The 27,094-nt window shown below is 51.8% G+C and overlaps 2 protein-coding genes across 4 annotated transcripts; both read right to left on the bottom strand.

Annotated features, from left to right (window-relative positions):
* Positions 1 to 3,773: 3,773 nt before the first annotated feature.
* Positions 3,774 to 25,562, bottom strand: UBOX5 (U-box domain containing 5). 2 transcript variants are annotated; one of them, XM_006277947.4, is made up of 5 exons: positions 25,484 to 25,562; positions 12,820 to 12,916; positions 10,670 to 11,867; positions 6,093 to 6,254; positions 3,774 to 4,726 (listed from the first exon to the last, which is right to left on the bottom strand). In XM_006277947.4, exons 2-5 carry the CDS (start codon positions 12,871 to 12,873, stop codon positions 4,518 to 4,520), a joined length of 1,623 nt encoding a protein of 540 aa, XP_006278009.3. In that variant the 5' UTR covers positions 12,874 to 12,916; positions 25,484 to 25,562; the 3' UTR covers positions 3,774 to 4,517. The 2 variants fall into 2 exon arrangements, with proteins under 2 accessions (XP_006278009.3, XP_014452610.2); XM_014597124.3 differs by lacking the exon at positions 25,484 to 25,562 and adding an exon at positions 14,839 to 18,879.
* FASTKD5 (FAST kinase domains 5) lies at positions 18,970 to 25,557 on the bottom strand. 2 transcript variants are annotated; one of them, XM_019495646.2, is made up of 3 exons: positions 25,484 to 25,545; positions 21,901 to 22,082; positions 18,970 to 21,781 (listed from the first exon to the last, which is right to left on the bottom strand). In XM_019495646.2, the coding sequence occupies exon 3, from the start codon at positions 21,744 to 21,746 to the stop codon at positions 19,266 to 19,268; it is 2,481 nt and encodes an 826-aa protein (XP_019351191.1). In that variant the 5' UTR covers positions 21,747 to 21,781; positions 21,901 to 22,082; positions 25,484 to 25,545; the 3' UTR covers positions 18,970 to 19,265. The 2 variants fall into 2 exon arrangements, with proteins under 2 accessions (XP_019351191.1, XP_006278013.2); XM_006277951.3 differs by lacking the exon at positions 21,901 to 22,082 and having other exon boundaries at positions 25,484 to 25,557.
* Positions 25,563 to 27,094: the final 1,532 nt, after the last annotated feature.

Below are 27,094 nucleotides of genomic sequence, written 5' to 3'. Positions count from 1 at the left end.
TTGCTTTCGCTCTTTTTTTTTTGCTATGGAAAAAAATAGCAGGGCAATTCTTTGTTTGCAAGGACCTCAGAAAGGGCAGAGCCGGGCAGCACGGGTTTTGTCACTATGGATGCCTCTTTGAACTGTCTGGGCTGATCTTGTGAATCATGTACAGGTGCTTGCACACCTAACAGTGCTGATATTATGCGGCACCCTTAAAAGGCTCTCCCAGCACCCTGGCTGGGACTCTCCGATGAAATGCACAGCTGGAGGAGGCACCATTTCTGAACCATCACAGACAACGGCCTATCCAGGCCCTGCTTGAAAACCTCCTAAGACACAGACTGCTTCTCTCTAGGGAGCTTGCTACGTCCCAAAGCCAGATCCAAAGTAGCATCAGGTTGTGTTGGTTCAGAGACCCCTTCAGCCAGAAGCCAGCTCGCCGTCACATCTGGAAACGTCCAACCCTCCTGTTATTCCACAGCCTTTGCGCACACGTGATGGCCCCGAGACAAGAGACAGGAGGTGACAGACACGGCCAGGGAAGCACAAGGCGACTGAGCAAGAGTGGTCCCCAGAACAGGGAGGGGTCTGAGGCATTTCAGCATCTCACTTCATCCCAATTTACCCACTGAGACCCAATCTAACAGGAGATTGCTATTGATCCTTTGGCCTTTATTAGCACTACAGTAGCCCATGGAGGTGAGCAGGCCACGATGGACTGCAGTATGATTAACTGGCTAAGGGAAAAGCAGCTTTCAAATCTGTTTTTTCACCCAGGTTCAAGCAGAACCCAAACAGGGTCCTGGTAAATGGTATCATTGCAGAGAAACCCCACGCTGAGCACCGCAGCGATGGGGAAACCAACCCTCCCTGGGAAATGCCTATGGAGAAAAGCCCTCCAACAGCCGTGGAGCCCAGGCCTCGCAGCACAGATGAGGAAGAGACACATCCCCAGGAGATGGGCAAAGGCGCATGGTTTTATTTGCTGTCCCCTTGCATGCTTTTTGGGTGCTGGGGAATGCCAGTTCAGACAGGTTCAACTCTCACTAGCTGTCAAAGTTGGGGGGGCCTGTCTTAAGGCACAAAGCTGATTTCTGCACTGGAAGGAGGGCACAGGGGTGCTGGGATGGGAGCCGGGGCCTGGCTCCCTCCCAGCTGCATGGAGGAGAGGTGGAGACAACGGCTTAGCCAAAAGTTAGAGGTTGAACCCTGTCACGGCCACTGCTGAATTGACAGCAGCTTTTGGCTCTGGGCAAGTCAATTCAGCAGCAACTGTGTTGGGGTTAAACTTCTAGGTTTTGGCTGAGTAGGAAGGGGAGGGTGGGACGTTGATGGGCAGACCCTGCCCTTGCTCCACGTGGCCAGGATTCAGCCAGGCCTCTGGGAAAATCTTTTTGTGCTCTATCCTAGCACAGCGCGTCTCTTCTTTGGAAGCAGGGGGTATGTAAGCAAACGCAGTAAGAGTTAGGATGAGCCCCCCACACCCCACCTTTCCTTTGAATACCACACTGATCAGCAATGCAATGTAGAAACACAGTTAGACGCAGTGTTTAAAGCCACACTGGGCTATTGCAGATCAAAGAAAGCCCCAGGTTGCTATAATCTATTTGGAAAAAAAACCCCCAGCAGCTTTCCATTTGCTTTCTGAAATGTGATGTGTGGGTTACCTCTCCCGTCTGGATCAGCAGCGACTGCCACAGCTGCAGGAAGGCAGGCCTCCCGTACGATACACAGCCGTGGGGCTCTGTAGCTATAAAGCAGGTTATGTTGCCAAATGCAAGACCCATGCTACCTTTTAATGGGACTAATGCTCCTTAAATTGGCCAAGTCTTTGCAATACTGATGAAGACTCCAGGTACTTTGGAGCAGGTCTGAGATGCTTTGTTCGGTCACCCTGATCTAACTGAGGACAGGAGTTAAACAATCAATTGGAGAGTACATGCTGCCCGCTTTGGAGACCCAAGGGCTCATCTGACGCTCCAGTCCCCTCCTCCCAGAACCCAAAGGAAAGGCACCGAGCTTCAAAGCCACGAGCCTGGTTTTTCACGTGCACGGCACCGGTATTTCAATAGAAGCTGGAGGCCTTCTGTTCATAAACCGAGTGCTCCTTCCCTGGAAACGCTGAGATGCCATAAATGCAGAATCCTACAAGTCCGTGTCCTTTTCCAAGCAGAGTCCCACTGTAAAATACCTGAGGGAAGGAGCATGAGCTAGTGATCATGAGCATGCATGCATGGGGAGTTTAAGGGGGGAAGAGGGAGAGAACAGGAGTACAAGCTCCTGGATTTTCCCCCCCAGATATGCCAACAATTGGAAAGGACTGAACAAACTACGCAGCACTCAGTTCTTGGAAAAAGCCTCCAATGGCTCTCTGGGCATTCATTTTAATCCCTCTCCTACACAACTCCACCCCATTGTGTGCCCGCGTTGCCAAGAAGGCTAATGGCATCCTGGGCTGCACTGGTAGGAGCGTTGCCAGCAGATCAAGGGAAGTGATTCTTCCCCTCTGTTCTACAGTAGTGGAGGCCACATCTGGAGTCCTGCCACTAGTTTTGGGCCCCCCACTACAGAAAGGATGTGGACACATTTGAGAGAGTCCAGTGGGGGGCAATGAAAATGGTTCAGGGGCTGGGGCACACGGCAGACGAGGAGAGGCTGAGAGAACTGAGCTTTATTAGTCTGGAGAAGAGAAGACCAAGGGGGATTGAATAGCAGCCTCCACCTCCCTGCAGGGGTTTGCAAAGAGGATGGAGCTGGGCTGTTCTCAGTGGGGGCAGATGACAGAAAGAGCAATGGGCTCAAACTGCAGCAAGGGAAGTTCAGGTTGGATATTAGGAAAAACTCTCATTAGGAGGGTGGTGAAGCACTGGAACAGGTTACCTAGAGAGGTGGTGGCATCTCCATCCTTGGAGGTTTTTAAGGCCCGGCTCAACAAAGCCCTGGCTGGGATGATCTCGTCATCCTGCTTTGAGCAGGGGGCTGGACTAGATGACCTCCTGAGGTCCCTTCCCCAGAGAAAAAGCAGACAAACACTGGAATTTGCACACGCTGCATCTCTGCACTGGATTCCCAGCCCAAGATGCTGGACCCTGCAGAAATCTATAGGACAGGCCTGGGCACGAGCAAGTCTGTGAAATATCAGCCAGTCCCACAAAAAGCTAAATGTATCCCTGTGCCGTTCCCCTGCGCTCGGAGGAGCTACAGGCAGTGCGCACCATCTCTGCTGCACAGATTTTCCAGAGGTGACACTGAGTCAGAGCGGCAGTTTTCCAGGACGCCTTCGTAACATTTGGGGCTGGCTGAGCTGCCGTTTGGCTCGAGCTCAGCTTCGTTAAGCTCCAGAGAAGTGGAAAGGAAGAGGTGCTCATCCTGGAAGCGCTAAGAGAGATGAGCTTCCAGATCTGGGCTGGAGGAGGTGTGAATGGTGAGTCACTGCTGGATGGGTGAAACACAGACACCTTCAGATACCGCAGACTGAGCAGGAGGTTTGCTGCCTCTGAACTGAGAGCAGTTTGGAAGTGCGTTTTGCATATACTGGTCCTGTGTCATTCACTACTTTCAACAGTGCCCAGAGGTCTGAACACCCAGGTCACACTTTCTCATAGGGATCGTGCCAATTCTGACCTTGTGTCAATGTAAACTGGGAACCAGTCCACTGAAGTCCCCCATGCCCCTCCCTTTAAAATATAGGACTATTCCTTTGTTGGACCTGGCTGTCTTCTTCACCTTTGCTCTGAGCAAGAATTCATTAGGGAGACGCGCAGAGAAGCCAATCACAAAGCAGAGAGAAAGAGACTTTAACCATAATTTTATTAAGGCTTAAATGTCTATCAGCAGGACGGGAGCTGGTCCAGTCGTACGACATAAACAGAGTGACGCTGTGTGTAATGCAATGGCTTTTCTACACCGTTCGCATGAGCAGAATGAGATCATTGCCAGTTACTTAATGCACTAACCACGTTCCCCTCTTCGCTGCCTACTGGTCTCCAGAATGGGTGACCTATGGGCTCTTCATGTAGCTGGGAGACTGCCGAGCACGGTGGGGCGGGGGTGCGGAGAAGGGGAGAAGTTGGGTAGTTCGCGTGCTCTCAACCATAAGGACTTCCACTAGTCCATGACGGAACGGCAGCTTGTCAAATACTTAAAATGGTTTTAAATCACAGGGAAGCTAGACACACAGTCCGAAAGGCACCTATGCTAAGCACTGAGCCGCTGGAATGGTGAGAGATGGATGGCGCATGACTGGGTGGAGGTCAGGATCATATAAATACATTTTCCTTGTTAAAGAAGCTATGGCTTAAGTATCCTTGTAATCGCTTAGCTCCTGTGTGATGCCCTAACCCCCCACTACTCTGTGAGCATAAGAAGACCAGGTCCGCTTCGGATTACGGGCGACCATCTGGCAAGCTCTTTAAAGGACCGCATCCTTGGACTGATCGAGAGAGGCAAGTGGAAGAGCAGCGGCTCTTGATCTCGCCCTCCGAGCCATCCCGGGGGCTCTCCAGCCACAACCTTTCGATAGCCACGGAGAGGAGCTAGAAGTGGACCCTCAGCACATCGTGGGTGGCCACTGACCTTTTGCAATTCATGCACAGTATTGATAAGGACTTCTGCTTCTCGGCTAAGCACGGACGACACATGAGGTGGCCGCAGGGAAGCTGGTAGACAGGCTCTGTTTTGAAGTAAGCGGAAAATGTTTTACCGCAGGAAGCGCACGCGTGGACTTGGCTGCTCCTGTCGTGCTCTGGAAAGCAGAGAGAAGAAAGAGCTCCGTCAACACAAGCTGGGCGAGGTTACAGCATCACCTGCAAACCCATGCCTAGCTCAAACTCTGGCACCAGATGTTCGACACAGGGCCTGACCCTGAGAAGAATGAACACCCACCACTCCTACCATGCTCGTTTTGAGCACTTGCAGCTCACAGTAGCTCAGGCTGGTCCCTGTTTTCTTTGAACCAGTTGAATAGCTTTCAGCACCCACCTCCCGCTTCCAAGAATCATAGCATGGAAAGGGCTGGAGCACACTGAAGTTTGGCACCACCAGAATTTAACTGAAGGACAAAAACTAGCAAGTGGCTTTTCTCTTTAGCAGGATTCAAGTCTCTGTCCCCTTTGCCCAACCAGGGACTGAACTATGGACCCCTTTCTCCAAGCTCTGCAGATGTTATCAGCTGCACTGCGCGAACATACGCACTTTGAATTCTCGTCACCTAACAGCTATGAAGGTCTGTCCAGATACCACTACAAGAGCCATGACTTTGGAGGTGCGGTAAAACGTTACGAGCACAATGCTCCCGGGAAAAAACAGCTCAGAGCTACGCACGCTGACAGGAAGCTGCAAAATCAAGTGCCCTTTGAGGGGGCAAAGCTGGCTGCAGGGTATTTTTGTGACCCAGAAACAGTAACAGAAAACTCCCAAGTCCTCTGTGCTCATGATGAAGTGCACCTGCTTGAGAACCAGGACACCCACTCCGCCACAGCCTTCCCATGTGACCTTGAGTGAGTCCCTTGACTGATGGGTACAAAGCACCGGTGACTCAAGAAGGGACAAGCTAGGGCTAACTTCAGTCTTGCCTGCAAGGGTAGCGAAGATGCAGCATGGACTTCCAGGGTGGCTGGGCAAGCCCGCGGAGGGCTGTGAGCATGCGCTGCGGATGCTAGTCCATGCTGACATCTGCACTGACGTGCCTGCTGCGGCTCACCACTCCTGCTAGCCAGGCTGAAGCGCGTGCGGATATTTTAATCCATGCTGCAAGCAGACCTTTGCCTGTTGTGCATAAATACGGCTCTCAGTGCCTAAGATGCTCATTGGTAAAACGGGTATAAACAATAGCTTCCTGCCTTGCAAGAGGTACGGGGAGTATTAAGGACACCGAGGTGCTCAAATGCTATAGCATGAAAGTACCTTAAGCAGACGCTATTAAGGCTCTTTGGGGGAAGCCCCTGCTGCGGAAATTCAGATGCCCATCGTTTTTTAGCTTAGCAGAGGAGAAACGGCAGACCAGGCACTGCCCAGCACAGCCCGCGGTTCCTGTTCAGTTCGCGCAGGGCCACAGGCTACTCTTCTACCCTCCCCTCCGTGATGCCCAAGCTCCCCTGGCCACACCTTACCTGGCGCAGTACTTGTAGTCCATGAAGTACTGCAGCTCCCCTCGCTATGGGGCTGCTGGTGGCCCTTTATTAACCTGGCTGTGAAGGAAGGCATGGAGCTGAGGGCAGAGCTCAAGGCAGCATCCAAGCTTTGTGACAGTTTCTGTTCGTGGGAGACCGGATCTGCAAAGAGAGGCACAGGGGCTGGGAAGAGACTAAGTATGTGCTGCTTTGCCGTGGATCTTCTTCACTGAACGCCCCGGCAGAAGTGCTCCCAGCTCCCTTCCCAACGGCGTCTGAGATCCCTCAGCATAAAAGGGCCTTGAAAATCGAATGTGCTTTGTGGAAGTCATAGCATTTAGGGGTGAGAGCTCTGCTCTGCTGCTGCACTAATTCAGTGATGGACTGGACAAGGTCTTCCCCCTCCCCTCGCCTCGCCTCCTCCATACGTAGAAGGAGGAGAATGAGCCCTCACTTACGCAGGGCAAAATGCTTTGAGATCTGTGGAAGAGCAGCCCAAATATACTTGCTGTGTGTTACATTGCTGCAGATCAAGGGAACTGAGCACTGAAATCTCACTCGGTTATCGCTCCAATCTGGCATGCGCCTAGGTGTTTTGGAGGATCTGGGCCTCAAAATGCCAGCCGGCATGGACAGCTCAGTAAGATCAGGGCTCACTATGCAATAGGATTCGGGCACCTCACTCCATTAGCCCCTCTTGACAACCCCAGCCCTTCTCCCTCTGCCCTTGCACGTCCTATTCAGTTCAAGCAGGGGAAGCCAGGACCGGTCAGGTCCAATTTCTGGCCCTGGAGCACTAGCTCAGAGCTCTCACGCAGACGCAGATCGCTCATGCCAAAACAAAGCCCCATTGTCATTTGAGGACCATTGGTGGTCACACTACTGGTTACCACTTTCTTTCAGAAACGAGCATGCATCTGAATTTAGGGACCAAGCTAAAAAGGAGCATCTCCATCACTGGAAACGTTGGGTTCTTTTGCAGCATACAATGTTTTTTCACTCTACCTGCTCCTGAAGACCACAAACAAAGAAACCAGGTACTAAAAATTAAAGCAATGAAGGCCAGGTAAGTATGGAAGATATGGGACTATGCAATTCAGCACAGGGAAAGTCTTTTAACCTGTCTAGGTATAAAACAGAACATAAATGGGTGTCTTGGTGATACAAGTGAGTAAGTGCTACTGAGATACAAGAACCTAAAGATACAAAATCTGTAGGTTTGGCGGCAATAAAAATAACTATCGACTCATCAACTAATGAGCCCCGAACTCGCAGTTCAGGCTCAAAACCTGCAGCTGTAATTCACCTTTAGCATGTTCAGGTCCCTGCCCCAGACAGACCTGGTTTGTGTCATCTGTTGCCCAAACCTTGGTGATTTGAAATGAAACCTTTACAGAATGCGGAAATGAAAATTCAACTCACCTCCGAAGACACAATCTTCTGTCCAGCAGGCATTGGTGAGCTGTGTATTCACACTGCAACGACTTCCTGCATTTTACTGCCTCAGATTCTGTCTCTCTTCCCCCCACCCACACCATGTATTCAGCTTAAATTTTTCTGAGGGATTACTAAATGACTTAGTAACTATACCGAGCGACTAGCCCAGTTTTTCCCAACGTTTTTAGGCTCAAGGCACCCCTCCATAATTATCCCTGATTTTAACAGCACCGCAGTTGAGAACTGCTGGTAGACTACATTTGAACAGAAAATGGTTTCACAGTGTGTTTAGGACTTTCTCCCGAGCCCATCTGTTGATATAATAAAAGAAGGGATGAATTTAAAAGGGTTTGGCAACAGCCCTGAGATCTGAAATGAGAAAAAGCCGATATCACTTCAACGGAAGTGCAGAGTTCCTTTGAGGATCCCTTTGGTTGCAAAGAGGATGGAGCTGGACTGGTTTCAGTGGGGGCGGATGACAGAACAAGGAGCAATGGGCTCAAGCTGCAGCAAGGGAAGTTGAGTTTGGATATTAGGAAAAACTCTCTCACTAGGACAGCGGCGAAGTAGTGGAACAGGTTACCCAGAGAGGTGGGGGGATCTCCATCTTTGAAGGTTTTGAAGACCAAAGCCTTGGCTGGGATGAACTAGTTGGCCAATGTAGGCAGGGAGGCGAGGGGGAAGAAAGGGGGTTGTGCTGAACACAGGTCGGGTGTGGGGGCCGGGGCAGAGTCTTATCTTCCATGGCACAGGCTCACTCGGGGGCTGCAGGCTCCCCACCTCATCCTCACTCACCCTCTGCTGCATTAACCTTCTCACAGCTGCCACCCCTTCTTACATTGCTGTGGAGCCCAGAAACATCCACTGCCTTTGGCAGCTCCCAACGTGCAAACAAACCAGTGCTGCAGGACATCGGCGGTGCTGCTGCCTCATTTGGCGCATGTTAACTTTACAGGGAACTCGCTCCAGGTCCGATCGTAAACCTACGACTGGAGATCGGATGTGGCAAGCTACCTCCTTCTATCTAGGTAAGAAAAACTAAGTCAGGCTGATATCGGTTATGGAGTGAGGATTTGCAGCGGTTCTGAACTGGGTGTTTCTCCAGGCTGCCTTGGCACGGGGAACTGCCCCACGTGCTTCTGTTCTCTGGAGGGGCCTGCTGAGCGGGTCTGGGAAGTCCTGTGGCAGAAAGGGGTGCTCCTGCCTGAGCTAGGTTCATCCCACTTCAGCTCTTCAGGAGCTTGATGGAAACAGGCATGTGGAGAGCAGCGCTCCTGAAAGGGTCTCATGGCACCCAGTTGAGAACCACTGTTGGCAGGAAAGATGTGGTGCGAGAAGTAACCCTATGCCAGTAAGAACAGGCAGAGGCAGAGCTATCCGGGGGTTAATACACTTAAGACACAAATGAGAAAGAAAAATTGCCAGGAGAAAAAAAACAAACCAAAAACTTTAAGTCAAGGACAAAGCAAAAGTCAAGAATGCCACCACCCCTTGTGAGCCAGGCGAGGCTGAATGAAGTCCTTGTCAGAGACTTGAAGAGTAGGAGCCACCAGTCTTCAGAAAAGGAGGGTGCCTTTATCTCATGTATCACGCTCAGCCCCCAAGCCATCCCCGCTCTCCCAGCAGTGAACTCTGCTCAGAAGTCAAAGAGAGGACTTGAAAAACCACTGTACTGAGACCTGTCGGGAGTGTCACCTATGCCTAATGCACCAGTGATACCCCCGAGGAGCTACGGTCCAGGGGAGCCAGGAGACTGACTACAACACCGTGACTATATCTCAGGCAGAGAGCCTGACGCCGTGGCTGCTTCCCATTGCCCTCTCTGGACACTCGCTTGGGTTTGTGCACAGAGCAAGTGAGACGGCTTCTCCATCAGAAACAACCTCTCTTCCTTAAATCGCCAGCAGCCCCTTGTGTAAAGCGCTATCCCTAAGCCTTTGCTAAAGGGACAGACATCCTGCATGCTCTTTCTACTGGCTATTAGATCTGAAGGTCCCTGGCAGGGGCCCCATCGATGGAATTCAGATTAGCTTTGTTGACCGGTATACGAGGACTGCCCTTAAGCTGTGCTAGGGTAAACGCCAATCTTTCAAGCCAGAAAACACCACGTAAGGTTAGGACCACTGGAAACATAATAAGAAATAGGAGCCCAACTGCTGTCACAGAATCATAGGAAATTAGGGTTGGAAGGAACCTCAGGAGGTCAGATCTAGTCCAGCCCCCTGCTTGTTCCATCCCCAACTATATCAGCAAAGCCAAGGCTTTATATAGCTGGGTCTTAAACCTTTTCAAGGATGGAGACTCCATCACCTCTCCAGAAGCCTGTCCCAGTGCTTTACTACCCTCCTCATGGGAAAGTTCTTCCTAATATCCAACCTCAACTTCCCTTGCTGCAACCGGAGCCCACTGCTCCTTGTCCTGCCATCTGCCACCATTGAGATCAGCCCAGCTCCATCCTCTTTGGACCCCCTGCAGGGAGGTGAAGGCTGCTATTTAATCCTCCTCAGTCTTCTCTTCTCCAAACCAAATAAGCCCAGATCCCTCAGCCTCGCCTCACCTGTATGAGCAGCCCCTGCATGCTTCTACTAACCAGCTCACCCAAGGCAGCTAAGATTTCACCCTTCTTATCCCCATTCTGGGTGAGTGGCTTGTGTCTAGGCTAGTAAGCCTGCAACCTGTTGGAAAATTACTGTGGCAAGGGATGTTCTTCCAGCCTGACAAAGTTTGCCAATGAGACCTGAAAAGGATGGGGAGGAAGGAAAAGCAGACCCAAGGTAGGGGAGGAAATCAAGCGATGGGAACTAATTACAGTCCCAAACAGGGGTTTGTATAAGGCCAAGGAGAGACCAGTGAGCTTTGGCACTGGAAAAAAAAAACAATGCAGAAGTGGTTGTAGATAACGTTTAAAGGATAACTATGCTGGAGATGGGAAGAAGAGAGATTGGACGCAGATGAGACGGTAAAATCCTTTCAGAAGCATTTAACAAAATACACAAGCTCACAAAAAGGCCCCCGGTTCTGGAGTAGAAAGCTGCAGGACTTAGGAGGGCTAAGGAAAACCACGCTTGGGAAGATGCATGCGACTGGTCCTGGGAGGTCAGGGGGGCTGAGAGACGCAGGGAATTAGGGATGCAAGATACCTGTTGAACAGTCCATCTGGGCCGAGTGCGAGTCGCTCTCAGTTTTCATTTTTTTCGCACTGGTCTCTGAGGTAGACGTGACTAGTAAGTTTGCAGTAGAAAAATAGGAAGGTTCCAGGTGGCTGCCGTCATGGGGACTTTGCTCCATACAGTCCATTTTCCTTTTCAGAGAAGATATCGTGAGGGAAGAAGGTGCGACCATTTCAGAGTCCTGTGCCCTGCCGAGAAGGTTGGTGCCCGGGATGCTGTGCTGCAGGAGGAAGTGGTCTATCCTTGCCTTCAGCGTCGGGTGAGGCAGGGGCTGGGAGTGCTGGCTAAAGGCGACTCCCGTGAAGGGGTCGCTGGGCACCCTCCCCCAGGAGGCCTCGCTCCGGTTGCATTTCTCCAAGGTGCTCTGGTCGATCACCTTGCCCGAGGGCAGCAGCATGGGGAAAGGCATTATCTCCAGAGTGATGGGGTCCAGGAACTCTTCAGGGATATCCTGAATAACATCAACCAGCTTCCGGAGAGTCTGCTGCTCGCTGCCAGCATTGCTAAAGGGCACACAGTCACTTTCCATTGGTGTCCACGGCTCCGGCTTTATGCCGCCAAAGTCCTGAGCGTGGCACCCAGAAGCCACTTGGAACACACCGTCGACCAACTCCTGGGGGCACGACTTGGCTGGCTGGCCCCAGACCTCCAGCCTCTTAATGCAAGGCAGGCCACCTCCAGCTACGTGAGTGATACAAATCTTTAAGTGCGATACGTTGCTGAGTGAGGCTGGGCCTTTATTCCACAGGTCTTGAGATGCAGATCCTGGGTAGGAGAAGCCAGCTTCCATCTGATGGAAGGGAGGCCTCAGCTTGAAGCCTCTGTGGCTGAAAGTCACTCTGCTTTGATTTTTGAGCACAGCCTTCCCCACCAGGGTGAACATGTCTTTATCTGACACCGGCTGACCGGCCAGAGGCGAGAACTGACCCTCGGGGCTGTTCCCAGAGGTCTTATTGGCTGAGGTAGACGTGTAAATATCGAGCCCAGTGAAGGTTTGGTAGCCTCCCGACGAGATATCTATGTTAATCCTGCAGATCTCTATGTTGAAGGGAAAGGAGATGGTGATGTGGACCGGAGGTTTGATAAAATATTCGCTGCGAAAGCCCCGGTTTCTCCTCGCCAGGTCTTCAGAGATGAGGTTCTCCACTTCATATCCGTCGGCAGAGATCTGCGTGACGAAAGAAAGCAGAAATTGGACTCGATCCGAACCCAGAGAAGAACGCAGTGTAGCCAGCAGTCAACCAGTCTTTGCCAGACAAGATGCAAGTAAGGGATGAAATGACTGGCCGGGGAGGTTAAAACCCAAGCGTGGGTTCTGATCTCTGGCTCACATGAATTGCCCAGTTGTTCCTGTACGGCTACTTGGGAATAGTGGGCTGTACCTGTCCACCTGGGGAAGTGGGCTGTTAGAACCGTGCATTAAAGGGAACATGAGAATCCAATGGCAGGTACCTATTGCAGAGGATTCAGGATGTTGCCTCAGCAGAAATACAAAGAGGCCAACATCAGGACTAAGAGGAGAGGCAAAGCCAATAGATTTCACAGGATTTACTGGCCTTATGCTTGGAAGCACAGCCCAGCCTGCATGGGAAGCATCCTCAACTATGAGACTGCATGCCTTTCAGCACACTGACTCAGTAGTGCTTCGCTGCACCTCCTTCTGAAATGGTCCCAAAGGGAAACTTAGGCATCTGCCAAGGAATCTCACCATGGAGCCTGGTGAGCTGCAGGACCTGCAGTTTCTTACACCACATATGCATGGCAGCAGAAAAAGCCACCACCCCACCTCGCTCAAACCAAGTACCAAGTAGGTAGCTCCCTCCCATGGCTCCCAAGCCTAATCTAACCAAGACCAATCTGGCTGCTTCCACCCAATGCCAGAGCACACTCATTTCCTCAAGCCCAGGAAACACTGGGAGCTTATACACAAGCAGCAAGGCTGCTCCGACGCACTAATTAGTTAAAGTGCCCCCACCACCATTTGTAAAGCACAGGGATGCTGATACACGAGATGCTTCAAGTGCTTTAATTGGAGTGGCTCTAAGAGCCGTTGTAATTAAAGCACCCCCCCCAACTCCCAGAGCACACGTATAAATGCCCGCTATGCCTTTTTACTTTACCTTGTTGCAGTGAATCCTTGGCTTGAACTGTGGGAGGCAGGCATTTATGACCATCTTGGCAGTTTGAGAGCGGTCAGCTTCCAAGTGTCCGAATCAGCTGGGAAACAAAAAAGTGAAAAAAGGTGGAAGTCAGTGAACAGTGAACGAGAGGAGGTGCTTGTGTGAACAATCCCGAGTGACAGGAGATCTCCAGGTCTGCTAAAAAAAAATGGAGTTCAGAGTCAAGTGAATAAGGCTGTTCACAACCCACGAGACCCAATAACCAGTTGTGAGGGCTGCGGGTGAAGACAGGAGATCAAGTTATAATTCACCTGAGATTTGATGGACATACGAGTATTTCGCATGAAAAAATTCAGCATCTGCAAGCAGGCTGGCAAGCTGATTTTCAGCCTTATGAAAGGGGAGCACAGCCAGGTAATTACAGGAAGAGTCTTGGGACCTCAATCCTGTCCTGCTATCCACTCAACCTAAAGGAGATTTTCCGGAGGCACGAATAGGAACCGCTGCCTCCCTCCTGCAGCCTGCTTCCTCATTCTGCCTTTGAAAATGTTTTCCCATCAAGTCACAACCTGTTCTGTGCCCATCTGCAGAGGGAGCATGGCCTAACGGTGAAGGCATCAGTCTTGGAATACACCTGGCTTCTACTTTGGTCTCTACCACAACTTACTGCACAACCTCGAGAAAAACCATGTCACCTCTCTGTGCCCACTGCCTCTTCCAGCCTGTGCCTGCCTTGCTTATTGAGACTCTACATCATCCTGGAGGTGGAAACTTGTGTTTGGACAGCACTCAGTGCAATGGGGCCTCAACCTCAAACACAACCTCCTGGGCTTCTTGCCATGCACGCAGTTTGTGGTGTACAGGGGTACAGCAAGGACCAATGTTTTCAAAGTGCTTTGAGATCTTCAAATGAAAGAGACCCCTGAATGCAAAATTAATAATCATTATACAAGATCGCCTAAGTTACTTAAGGAAGCACTGGAGCTCAGGGATGTCAGCAACATTTTGAACAGCGACTAGAGATAACTATTTTGAAAACAAGTCAGATGAGCATATATCTCCATCCAGAGAACTACATGCAGGCCAGTGAGACCTGATTCTTTAAAAAAAAATAATACTCTCTGCAAAGAAGAGACTTAACCTCTTAAACCAGCCTCGGTGCTTAGAGCTATCTCGTAAATCACAAAACCTGCCGCTTCCATCAAGAACAAAGAGCACTTGAAATGATCTTCAATTGAGGTATTAGTTCAGCCAAAAGGAAATTGGAAATCCTGGGGGCACTTTGTCCTGGACAATGAGGCCGGAAAACAAAAAGGCAGGTTAGCAGATGAAGTTTTACTGTACCTGTCTATGGAAGTCAGAAATGGTGATTCAAGGGCCCAATTCAACCGGGGGTTGAAGGAGGGGTGGATCTCAATCACTTCCTGAAAGAGCCGAGCTTGGAAGTTCGGCTACGCCGATGCCTGCCTGGTTGTTTCCCAAATCAGATGCTCTCGTGAAAGCAATGCTCAATGTCGCACTGCATCCAGGTAAGCAAAAAGAGGCATTTTCAAGGTTGCGCAGCTGCAAACTGGGCATCTGTTTAACACATTAAGTATGCAATTGTCTACAGCTCACTGCTGGAGGTGCCGTCTCCAGACCCGAAACGGATGCCCCGATGGCCTGATTGTTAAAGGTCTCGCGAAACTTTTGGCCCGCAACCCCTCTCTGGCCACAACCAGTACCAGATAACTCGGAGGTAAATGCAATTCACTCTGTAGCTGAGAATTACGTTACCATTTGCTCATGAAGCAATTTTCTTTCTGTCCCTAGGCATGGGCTAGTTAGCTCATTTTCCAAATTCCTCTCTCTTCAATATACTCTCCTGATCCTAGCTCAGGAGGATATCCACCGCGAGAGCATGCCTAATTCTCCTAGGAAATCTACCATGCTCTTGGCCTCCACTGGATCTTGTGGAGATTAGCTGCAAAATCAGGATAGGTGAAAGCATCCTGGTGAATTGGCAGACTTTCAAGATACCTGTTCTCTTGTTGGGGTGCGATGAGAAGGCAGAAAGTATGTGCTTCGTGTCTCTCATCTCTCCGTGGGAGGTTGCTCCCCTCTTATCCCCCCGCAAACTGCCTCCATCTGCGCTCATGCATAGTTGACTGGAGAGAGGCTGTGGATAGGCCGAGACCCCTGCCCATCACGCTGATCAACAAGGTCTCATTGTTTTCTCATTCCCTTGTGCGTGTCTGTAACCATGGCATCCTCTTGCTCGAAGACTGTAAGCTCTTTGGGGCAGGGCTTGCCTTTCTGGTGTGCACCCAACAACAGGCTCCGGGTTCATGCCTAGATCCACAGGTATTATGACAGCACAATAAGGACAGCAAGGTCCCTCCTCCACCTCTGAGCTCCCTGCTGTTTTGTGTACACCTGTTCAACACTTTGGGATCCCAACAGGGAGAGGAGAGGGGGGAGGACTCAAACTAGGTGCTACTGTACTGTAATCATCCCGCACTGTACTGTTAACAAGGTACCGTATAGTCATTAATAACCTCTGCTGGAAAGATTTCTGGTCAAGACACAGAAGTGTGCTTCAGGCTAGTTTTGCAGAAGAGGTGCAACATGAGGAATAACATGCTTCAGTGGAAGGCAATTTAGTCCTCTCTTGTGCTAGGACAGAGGTGCTTAACCCCTGGCCCGTGGGCCAGATCCAGCCAATGGGGGTCCCTAGAGGTCTGGAAATTTGGTGGCAGGGGAGCAGTGGCAGAATTGTTGCTCCCTATGGGCGTCATGGGGGCTGGATAATGTGACCCTGCACTCCCAACCATACCAATTTACAGCCAAATCCCAGCTGACATGCCAGCTTGCGCTCAGGGACCGGCTCTGTGCCGCTCCTCCAGCCCATGGGGCCAGGAGATCGGGCACTGCTGTCCTAGATCACAAAATGAAGGCTTAGTGAGGACTTCCAGAGGCCACCTAATCCACACCCTGGTGCTCCAAGGCAGAATCAAGTACAACCAAGCAATTCCCAGCAGACATCTCCCTAATCTTGACAACTGCCAGTGAAGGCAATACCCCAATCTTCCTCAACCGTTCCAATCCTTCCCAATCCTTCCAGTGAGGAGGTTCCCAGTATCTTACCTCAATCATCTTTGGTGCAAATAAAGCTGATTTCCTCTTGTCCTTTCTTCATGGTGGGCAACTGATCATGATCCTCAACGTGTTTATATTTTATTATTGATGCAACGCTGCATATTAAAATGTGTTTGCCCCCTGTTGCCTTCTCTCTCTCTCTTTTTTTTGTTTAAAAAAAAGCAGCAGGCCCTTCAACTCTTCTGCTGTGGGTCATGTCTTTTAAGTATATTGTTCCTGTTATTCTCCTCCGGACTCCATCCAGCTTATGTCAGAATATACTGCAAATGCCCTTCGTACTACACTCTTATTAATGCAGCCCCCAGGAGATTTGCCTTTTGCAACACTATGACATAGCTTGTGCTCCACAATATCCCCCAACACGTGCCTGCTGTACCCCTGCTTAGGCAGTTAAACCCCCTGACTGTATCTGTGCAGTTGATTTCTCTTCCCTCAGTTTAGTATTCTGACTGGTCTTACCAGCAGGGGTTGGGACTGGCCAGTGGTAAGACAGGAAAGCCTGGGAGGGACGTGAACCAGCAAGTAGGAGTCTGCACACTGGGAGAGCTGAGAAGCGACTAGAGACTGCAAACTGGTAGGGAAAGGGAAGACAGATCAGACAAGCAACCGGTTTCCCAGGTGGAAACTGGGTGGGACAAAGATCGAGGCCAGGAGCCTTAGGAGGGGGGACAAATGAAGGCAAGAGAGGGTGAGACGGCTTGGTAGAGTTATGGGGAGGGAAGGGAATGGATCAGCTGGGCAAGGAGACTGGCGGAGATGCAGGGACAGACTGGGCCAAGACGCCAGGATGGGTGAGACTAGAAATGCTGGGCAAAAAGACTTGGACAAGAGGCCAGGTGTGGGGAGTCCAGCACCCGCTAAATGAAGGCAATGGGATGGGGAAGAGTAAGCCACCCATGATCCCAGTCTCCCCTTCCCATTGCTATCGCTGAAACATCTCGCAGACCTCTCCCCACTGCTCCGCAGAGAAGGGGACTGACTGCTGCCGGCTACTACGGCCTGCACGGCCGACACAACGGTTTTGCCCCGAGAACAACCCCGTGGGTATCAACAAGCACCTCAGGGGGAGTTTCCAGGGTGCTTTCCTCCCTCTCATTCAAGCGTAAGGAAATACGAGCTACATCAGAAGAACAGGAACCCCTCAATGGCTATGAAGTGCCAGCATCAAAATTGCCTGCCCCCCCTCCACCATACCCCTACTCTTGCCGACATTTAGGGTCTTCCAGGAGTGGCAGGGGTTGGGCCCACCCTCTACAAAGAGGCAACATACCCAGGCTCCCAACTGATTTTGGGGGGCAACCAGTGCAAAACAGGATAGGGTAAAACCAAAGGGTTAATATGAGAATAACTCAAAACAGATTCCCTCCCTTTGCCAACAGCTCCCCCCCAAATTCAGCCTCAGTTCTAGCATTTCATAGCTTCACTTTGCTTCAAAGTAAATGTACATTCAACCTAATGTTATACCTGGACTTGCCAGTGTGACACTAAAGTGTTTGAAATTACAGCATAGCATAAAAAGATGAAAATTGCAGTTTATAACATGCTCCAAACTCCATCAGGCACGTTACAGAGCAGAGACCTTCTGGCCCGGAAGACTCCTTACTGCCAAATTTTAGATGCAACCCTATGAATGTGGAGGAAATATACCCCCTCTTCTCAGAGTATACACTCTAGCTCAGAGGTAGGCAGAATAGGGCCCGTGGGCTAGATCCAGCCCACCAAGGGGCTGTATCTGGCCCACGGCAGGTCCCTCGGCCCCACCTGGCCCAGGTGTGGGGAGCAGTCTGGGCCATGGCATGTGCGGTTGGTCTCGCCACCACTGGGCACAGGGCAAGGCAGTCGGACTTGGATTCCTGGCAGCCCCCATGGTGATGGCTCACTGCCCGGCTGCCACCACCAGCATCTCTGCCACCACCACTGGACCCAGCTTGATTGCCTAGGCACCCCAAGCTGTCCATCCTGCATCCACTGCTGGGGATGTCGGATGGAGCAGATGGGCAAGGTCTCCATAGAGATTAGCCTGGGACCTGGAACTGGTGTCCGTCACAGGGATGTGCGGGGAGCTAATTGTGGCTCTGTCCCAGGGCCCAGCCCTGCGCTGTCACAGCTCCATGATCCTGGCCCACTCCTGGATGCCGCTTCCCGCCTGCCCAAAGCCACATCCCATCCACTTGGCCGAGTGCGCCTTGCCCGCAGGGGTCCTGGGCCAGTCTGCATGGAGACCCTGCCTGCCCACCCGCTCCGCCTGGTCTCCTGGTGGTGGGCACCAGGGCCGGATAGGATCAATTGCTCCCCACCGTGCCCAGCCCACAACAGGTCATCAAAACTCCTTAAGTGTCCCTCCAGCCCAAACAATTGCCCACCTCTGCCCTAGCTGGTGGCAACATAAACTCTTGCCACGCTGCCCAGCCTGTGCGATCCAAGCCTGACTGGGAGGGTTACCTTGGAACAGGGCAGCTGGATTTCTAGGTTCACTCGATCTTTTCCTAGATGGCCCAAGAGGTCAACGGAGCTGAAAAGCACCAGCATGGTGGGTGCTGCACAAGGCGGAGGCCTCACTGTTAGACTGAACTGAGTTGTGCCCGTTCAAAACAGACCTGCCGCAGCACAGTTCTCCTCTCCCTGCCACTCCTGTCATGGCACATGCTCTCACCTCCACCCTATCCACACACCTTCCTGCTCATTTCCACTGCAGGGAAAGAGCTGAGAAAAGGGGAAGTGTTGGAGTCCCTCCCTGTCCCCTGCAAAGCAGTGGACCTGAAAACAAGCCAAGGTATGGGGGAGTATGACCTGACATCCGGCCCAGCTGCACTGGAATTGGCTGGTACAGCTGCACTACATGCAAGAAGTCTGTAGCAGGGACTGTGCGCATTGTTTAGGAGTCTCCCCGACTGACTTCCCTGTACCAAAAGGGCATGACAACCATCCTGAAGTGACAAACAAATGCACCATCCTGAAGTGGCAAACAAATGCACCATCTCTCGCTCCAAGGAAGATGGAGCTGTGAAAATCTTACGTTGTCAGGGCTTTTATTTATAAACAGTCATGTTGGGGTACATTTACAAGAGGAGAAGAGCACGGCATATACAGCTGTTGATGAGGCTCCTAAGGTGGCTGTCAAACCAGCCCGGACTATGCAAAGCAGCCAGCAAAGCTTGATAAACCACTGGAAGAGTAAAACAGGGATCAGAAACAAGAGGAAAGGATCTGCCCAGCTACTTTCCCCTCTGGAGAGCCAGGCAGGTTCCTCTGCAGTGCTAGATTTAGGTATCAGTCTTGTCAAATGGCTTCTTTTTAACTGACAGTGTCTATTTTGGGGGAATCGAGTCAAACACTTTGTGGCGCAGGTAATTCACCTTCTTCTCCCAGGTCTCTTGCAGCAAATGGAACCACTCCCAGTAATGCAGCTCCACCACCACGTAGCCCAGCCGCCGCAGCTGCCGCCTCTTCATGGTGTGTATCCCCAGGAACTGCTTCGTTTTGTAGCGATAGTGATTCTTGGATACTATTTGGATGGCGAGCTTCATGCTTGCAGGCTGCAGACTTGATGGTGAGGGAGGATGTTCAGGGGAGGTCGCTGACTTGGTCAAAGCCTTTAGGAGGGAGTCAGTCAGAGGAACCCCATCTGGAAATGCAAAATAATCCCCAGGGGATGGGGCTCGCTCATCTCTTGCCCTCTTCTGCCCATGAGTCTGCACCTCAGTTTTATCATCAATCTTGGAAGAACTGCCACTAGATTTCCAGTTTAGGAGCCGATTCGTTAAATCATCTGAGTGACTCTTTCCGATGTACTTCTGCTCATCTTTAACCACTTGTTTATCTGTCGGGGAACTTTTGAAGTTAAAAGGTACTGGCATTCGGTCTTGGTCCAAATGAACTTCTAGATCGTTTGTTCTGGTGTGAGGTAAGATCAAATGGTTTTTGATATACTCGGGCCCACCTAGGATGTCCTCTAGCACAGCGAGTGCCTCCTGGACTTCTGGCTTTATGTAGATTTTTTGCTCTGCAAAACGAAACTGCGCCTCAGTAGCTTCTTGCCGAAGCTGGGGCGTAAGGCGATTACCTTTGTAATCTGGACACTCAATTTCTATGCTGCCATCAAGAGTGAACAGCTCCTTTTTCACGTCAAATTTAGTTTCATTGGTTAACTGGACAAACTCATTGCTCAGGGCATAGTTAATCAGGTCATATGGGTAGCGCTCAGTGAATGCCAGAGCCACCAAACATGTGAGAAAATGCTCAGGGAACTTCCTGGACTCATGCAACTGCCTGCGCACCTGCTCTATGAGGCTGCCGTAAAAACTCTCCGCGTTGGGTGGCTCATAATTTAGGGTTCCAAATGACCACAAGAACTTGGCAACATCCTTGCATCGGCAGTACATCACCCTGGAAGGCACTGCAGAGGCGACAGCATCCAGAATCCTTTTGTTGAGGTAACGCAGGGCTCCGCAGAAGAAACTTACGTGCATAACACCCTGGGTGCCTAATCTAGGAATCCGAGGTGGAACCATCACCGCGAGTTGCTTCATGAAGTCCGTGTGATCGACATGAGAATAACGGAACATCTTCAGCACACTCACCAAAGCAAAGTTGCCGATGTCTTCCAGCCGGGGTGAGACCTTGTCTCCGATTTCCCGCACGACCTGCTCCGAGAAGCAGTGGCATGCCTTGAAGGCCCCCAAGCAAACAGTCCCAACTTCCTCCAAGGTGAAGGAATCCAAGTTCACCAACACCAAGTTCTCCAGCTTCTTCATTAAGTCTGGGGGCGCCTTCCGGTGTTCTCCTATGATGTACATCAGCTGCACCAGTTGGGGCAAGGTGAGGCTTCTCCAGTGCATGCTCATGTAACTGAAGAAGATGCTCAAGTAGCAAGGCACGTCACAGCCCAAGCAGCGCCAGAAGTCTGCTACCAGCAGCAGCTGCTCCAGGCTCATGGTCCATGCCCGATGGCAGAATTCCCTCTCGTATGCACTCATCATGACATGGTTGGACTCAACAGTTAAGCGGACAAGTGCCTTTAAAATAGTGATGAGTTCCAATGTGCTGAACATCTGGATCTTTTTAACTGAGTAGTGACACAGCATTGTGAACTGGATGTGGGACTTCAGGGGAGCATGCTGCTCCACCGGAAGACAGCTCAGCTTGCAAAAATACTCCACAATAGTTCCTGGGACCAGCTCACTTTTAAGTGTACGTATACTGTATAAGATCAAGTCTCTTTCGTTTAGGGGTAGGGGCTCCACGGGTGTGAAGTCGTAACACAGAGAGCTGTATTCAGGCCTTTCTTTCTGAAAGGCCCGGTTATCCATCTTAGTGTTATAAGCCTTCACCTCAACATCAGGCATTTCATCTCTGTTTGGCTTAGGTTTAACTGGCTGTTTTGGGCTGGCTTGTGTGGAGAAGGGTTTGCTGAATTCCAGATGCAGCGTAGTGTTTTTTGTGCTCAGACTTGGATGCCAGGTGATGCTGTAGGTATTTTGGACTTGCTTGGTGACAATGCTGGAGAATTTGCTAGCAGAGGGCCTTTCATCACCATCTGTGTTGCTTCCAGCTGCATTCTGATATGATATGGTTTTGGTGGCCATGTAGGCTGATGGATTACAAAATATTCTGTACTCCACAGGATTCTGCAGCCTGAGAGTCACCTCTGCTTTAGTGTCAGTCACCTGAGGGTTCCCATCCTCCTCTGGCTTTCTCCTGGGAATTGTCCTCTTGGCCCCGCTCCTGGATACAGTTGAAAATGTCGCAGCCCTGCTGACTCCTCTTCGGCATATTATCACTGTAGCCATGGATCATAAGTTACTGAGGTCAGAACTTCCAGGTACTGAAAAAAGGGCAGATGAAGAATGAGTGGTTTCCATCTATTAGGATACATTTTGTTTTAAAACAAAGCCTATAACACTACAGTAAGTAAGTTAGCTAGTGTCAGGGTGCATTTCCCACCTGGTTTGTAAGGAGTGACTGAGTGTTGGACATCTGCCTGCAAGTCCAGAATTCAGCAGCTCAGACCACAAGGCCATTCCAAAGTCAATCATCGTTATTTTGCAATCTGATGACCTGTTGCATCGCAGTGATGGGATATAGTTGACAGCTTCACTGCTACAAGGAACTCCTAAAATAACTCTCTTGGATTCAGAAAAATATGACTGTTCTTTCAGTTGGTAACAGGTCTAAGCTTGTCAACCCCTACCCGCCCCCCCCCCAGCCCCCCCCCTTTTTTTTTTAACTGACTGGATTTTAAGCTGAAAACACTTTTTTTTTTTTTTTTAATAGCTCTGTATCTCTGAAGCTATTAATTCAATCAGCTTGTGTTTCAAATGAAGAAGCGCTAATCAGAACCCAAGCAGTTCTCAAAATACAAGCTGGAAGCCATCCCAGCTTCACAGACAAAATATTGAGAAATTAGTGTCAGGCTGGGGTACTGAGAAGAGACGTGGATCCGGGAGCAGGGTGGATTTGATTTAAAACATGATTTAAAGCACGATTCAAAATCACTGGTCAGGAAGCCTTGATTTAATCACTGTTTTCTACAAAAAGTGCCTTCTTGATGTTTGATATCCTTTATCCATTTAACTTCTTGAAACTTTGCACTTTTAGAGAGAAGTAAGGGCTTGACTCTGTGCACACAAACTTTCAGACAGACAAGAGGGCTGAAGGGTACGTTATCAGGTCTGTTCTCTCTCATCTCCATATATTGTACTGCTGTTAACAAGGATGTTATCTCTGGAGACACAAATCCACAGTTTACGAACTGAAACTTAGCATCACAGAGATGGCTTAATGGGACCTTCTAGACTAAGCACCAAGTCCCACTGGTAGAGTGGTTTGCTTTAATCTTTACTAATCTATAAAGGAGTCTCTGGGAATCCCATAAGATTGGGCCTGTTGTGACCTATTTATAAACATTTTCTAAAAAGGCTAAATGCATATATTGTCTCAAATAGTATATAATTAGAAGTTATAATCCCTAATTCCATGATGACATCTTTGAGCTTTAACCTATTTTAAATTAAAACTTTTTTTTTTTTAAAGCATCTTAACAAAAAAATATGATCAAATTAAAAAATCTGATTTAAACAAAAAAATTGTTTTTATCCACCCTGTCTGGGAGTCTCTCTCACATAAAGGAGCCCACAGAATGAGCGCTGGCCAACTGGACAGACGAGCTGCCTCAAGGAAGGCAAACTGCTGCTGAAAGCAAGGGTAGACAGTAGAGAGGGAGAGAAGCAGCTCCAAAGCGAAGGGAGGACAACGAAGAGCATGAGAGGAATAATAGGAGGCATCCAGAGCTGTTACTGGTTTCCAGGGTGCAACTGGGTATTTAGGAGAAAGGGAACCAAGCATTGAACCAAGCACTCAAATCTTTCAGCCGGGAAAGGTTTCCTGCAGGCTCAGGGCACGGGTTTAAAATGCCAGCTGCCACCTGGGCCCCGTCCATACGAACGCTCCCCTGCTACTTCTGTAGACAGAACTGCTCCAGAGGCAGGGCAGCGATGGGAAATCTGGACAGCAGCTCAGTGCTGGCAGCCTGTGCGAGGGGCCAACTGAGCCCATCACGAGGAGTCAGATGGCGATTAGCTACAGCACAAAGCCAGTGCTGTGTACCATGCGCTTCCCCCACCTTGCGCTGCTAACCTCAAGGACGCATTAGACAGGCATCTTCAGCTTCCTCAAATCTGTGCCTCGCTCTTGCTACAAAGAGGAAACATGTTAGAACAGGGGTGGGCAGACATTTTAGCTGGCGGGCCACTTAACGAGTTTTGGTGAGCTGTCGCGGGCCACACACACAAAATCCTTCAGAAGAAACAATTTCAACAAATTACAGATTAAAAACCAAATCATATGCTAAAAGAAAAAAAATCTCAAACGTCAGCCACGACGCATTTCAATATTATTTCAAAATATAGTTTTGTTCTGATTTGTGTACGTTTGACTAGTGTCTATAAAGGCGATTGCATAATAGCTCAAAATAAAGTGTTACAAGAGTATACAGTATCGTGTGTTGTGGGGGGGGGGAGGCTACCTGTGCTAGGTCCTGGGAGTCGGCCGGGGGCGCGGGCGGCAAAGCTTGCCTGGGCACACCAGTGTGGCGCAGGTATGGTCTCCCCCTGCTACATCTGGCCCAGGGCTGCCTCCCCCTCGGGCTCGAGCCCTGCCTGCTCCCACCCGTGCCTGCTCTAGCCCTGGCCAGCGCATACAGCTTTGTGGCAGGGCTGCTCCCAGGTATTGCTCGGTTCTGCAGACCTCATAGATTTCATAGACATTAAGGGACCTCGGAAGATCAGGGGCAGGAAGTCAGCTGGGGTCAAAGGATCCCGGCAAGATAAACATCCAGACGTTTCTTTAAAAAGTGTCCAGAGTAGGTAACTGCACCCCCTCTGGAGGTATTCTAGGCTTCGGGGGCTTGGACAGTAAAGAAGTTTTTCCTTATGTCCACCCTAAAATGGTCTCAGAGAAGTTTATGACCATTGGACCTTGTCATCCCTCGGGGCGCTCTGGCGAACAGGCGTTCCCACGAGATCCTGGTGAGCACCCCTTATAGACTTATACGCGGCCACCAGCTCCCCCCCGAGCCTGCACTCTTCTAGGATGAAGAGTGCCGTAGCTCTCAGCCTCTGACCACGCGCGCGGCTCTCTCAAGCTTCTCCACATCCTCCTTGAATCGTGGAGCCCAAAACTGGACGCAGCGCTCGCGCTGCGGCCTCGCCAAGGCGGAGTACAGCGGGAGGACGCCCTCCTGAGACTGGCTCGAGAAGCATCTGTGGATGCAAGCTGGAGTTTTGTTTGCATTGCACCAGCTCACGGTGGCTCATGTTCGTGTTGTGGTGGATCATGACCCCCCCCCCCCCCCCACGTGCCTTCTGGCCGTGGTGCTAGCGAGGAGGAGGAACCCATGGAGGAGGGGGTGCAGCCCCGACAGGAAACTGCGCGGGGCCGTCGGCGGGCACGGGAGCCCCTCCGTGCGTGGGCCGCATCCAATGGCACGGCAGGAGGCACCTGGTCCGCGGGCCGTATTCTGCCCACCCCTTGCTGGAGCCAGAGGATGAGAAGGAACTAGGGACAGACAGCGAAGCGTGAGAAAGGCACCGCAGGAGCCATGCGCGGGGGTCACACCCCTGTGGAGAAAGCCTCACAGAGAAGACAGCAAGCAGCGCCCCCCGATGGGCATCGGAGCATTTGGTCCTCCCGCTGCCTCGCCCCCGCGGCACGGCCCCGGGAGAGGGATGAGGAGGCGGCAGGCCGCAGCGATACGCTTGGAGGAAGAATGCGAGGTGCAGGAGGAAGCGGTGCGGCGGCCCTTCCCGCTGCCGGATCCGGCCCCCCCGCCCCGCGCGAGGAGACGGAGCGAGCAGCGACCGGCCGTTACCGCCCGCGGGCCCCGCCCCGCCCCGCCCCGCCGGTTTCTAGCTCGGGTCTTACCAGACGCGACGCCCGTGTCGAGCACGCCCCCCCGCCCCCTGCCCGTGTCGCGCATGCAACGGCACGAAGCAGGCTGTGTCGAGCTCCCCGGCCCGGTCGTACTCACCCGCACAGGCCGGGCCACGCGCTGCTGCCGGGTCGGGGCGAACCTGGGCCGCTCGCGAGCACTTCCGGCCACGGGGCGCTGACGCACTTCCGGCGCGACGGAAGCCGGGCAAGGGGGGTGTGGGGAGCGGCCGCGCTCGGCAGGTGGCGCCCGCGCTCTTCCCCCGCCCCCGCCCGCGCACGTCAAACGTCACTGCCGTGTGGGGGGGAAAGGGGAGGGGCGCACGCTGAGGCGGTAGCGTCACTGCCATGAGGGGTCACCTCCCCCTGCCACGCGAGAGCGTGACGTCATCACCCCAGGGCTGCTCAGAACCACAGTGTGACCTCACACAACAGCATGACATCAGCATAGCCAGGGCTGCTCTGTGCCAAGGTTTGGCCTCACACGACAGCAGCATGACATCATCACTCCCAGGGCTGCTCAGAGCCGCACAACAGTATGACATCATCATCCCCAGGGGTGCTCAGAACCAGAGTGTGACCTCACACAACAGCGTGACGTCATCGTCCCCGGGGCTGCTGTGCATCATGACATCACACGCCACGGGAGGCATGGGAGTATCGTTCACAGCACTTTTCCACAGCAGGGACCTAGTTACATCGCCAGGACACAAATTTTTGTGGGGCGTTTCCCAGATGTGTCCTGCTGGCCCCGCCCCTCAGCTGATTGGCAGAGAGGCCCTGGTGGGGGAGCTGGCGGCAGCCGCCATCTTGTCTGCTGCCCTTCATGCCGCCGCGCCAGGCGGCGCCTCCCCTGGCTGCGAGGCCGGGCCCCTGGGGAGTCAGCATTTTATGTTTTATTACTTTGTTTTGAAGGTGAATTTTGCCGGCAATCCCCGGTTTTGCGGTGTCTGCGAAATCTGCAGAATTGCCAACGGAGCCGACCCCTACGCATCACCCGGTGCCTGGGGCGTGACATCGGCGTCCCCGGGGCTGCTCTGCATCGTGACATCCCTGCCCAGCGCCCGCCTTACCTTTGCTGCGCCTGCCCCAAGACTGCCGCGCACGGCGCTGCCTTCGCTTGAATCGTGGCGATGTCGTAGCTGACCTTGTGACATCACAGATCCTGGCGCTCATTCATCTGCACGTCTGACCAGGGCAGGAGCCACCCTGCCTCTCCGGAGGGTGCTGGCGTGCCAGGCTGGGCAGGCTGTGGTGGCGCATTGCAAGAGGCTATAACCAGGCTGGACTGACTCTTCCTTATCCTTCCTCGCGCTTGCCCGGCATCAGCTTTGTGGGTGGGTTTCCACTCACACTCCTCACCCCTCCTTCAGGGGGTCTCTGGGCTTTGGAGAGTGCTGGGAAAAGCCCCCTGCCCTCAACAGCCAACAGGGAGCAATTTGCTTTTGGCAGGAGTAATGCCACGAAGAGCGCGGAGTCCTTCCCTGTTTGCCCGCTGCTGCCATGGGGTGTTTCCAGGGGGATTTGCACTTCCCTGAGGCAATGCCCAGCTGTTCCCACCCCTCGTTCACAATCGTGGCTCCCCCTGCTCCTCCTCAGCATCGTCATCCCCATCTTTACTCATGGGGAAGTGAGGCCAAAACACCACGGCAAACCAGCCCCCTCCCTCTGGGGGTGTGAGTGCTCCCACATGGCTGCACGCAAGCAAGCT

Source organism: Alligator mississippiensis, chromosome 2 (assembly GCF_030867095.1).
Source record: "Alligator mississippiensis isolate rAllMis1 chromosome 2, rAllMis1, whole genome shotgun sequence".
In the NCBI taxonomy this organism is placed as follows: domain Eukaryota; kingdom Metazoa; phylum Chordata; order Crocodylia; family Alligatoridae; genus Alligator; species Alligator mississippiensis.
Note: the sequence above shows the minus strand (reverse complement) of the source record. Positions and strands in the feature narration are given on the sequence as shown.

Coding starts and splice junctions, on each gene's coding strand:
- FASTKD5 (XM_006277951.3), bottom strand. CDS start 21,746: ATGGCTACAGTGATAATATGCCGAAGAGGAGTCAGCAGGGCTGCGACA.
- UBOX5 (XM_006277947.4), bottom strand. CDS start 12,873: ATGGTCATAAATGCCTGCCTCCCACAGTTCAAGCCAAGGATTCACTGC. Junction 11,868..12,819: donor CAAGGATTCACTGCAACAAG/GTAAAGTAAAAA, acceptor TTCGTCACGCAG/ATCTCTGCCGACGGATATGA. Junction 6,255..10,669: donor CCAGATGGACTGTTCAACAG/GTATCTTGCATC, acceptor CTCTCTTTGCAG/ATCCGGTCTCCCACGAACAG.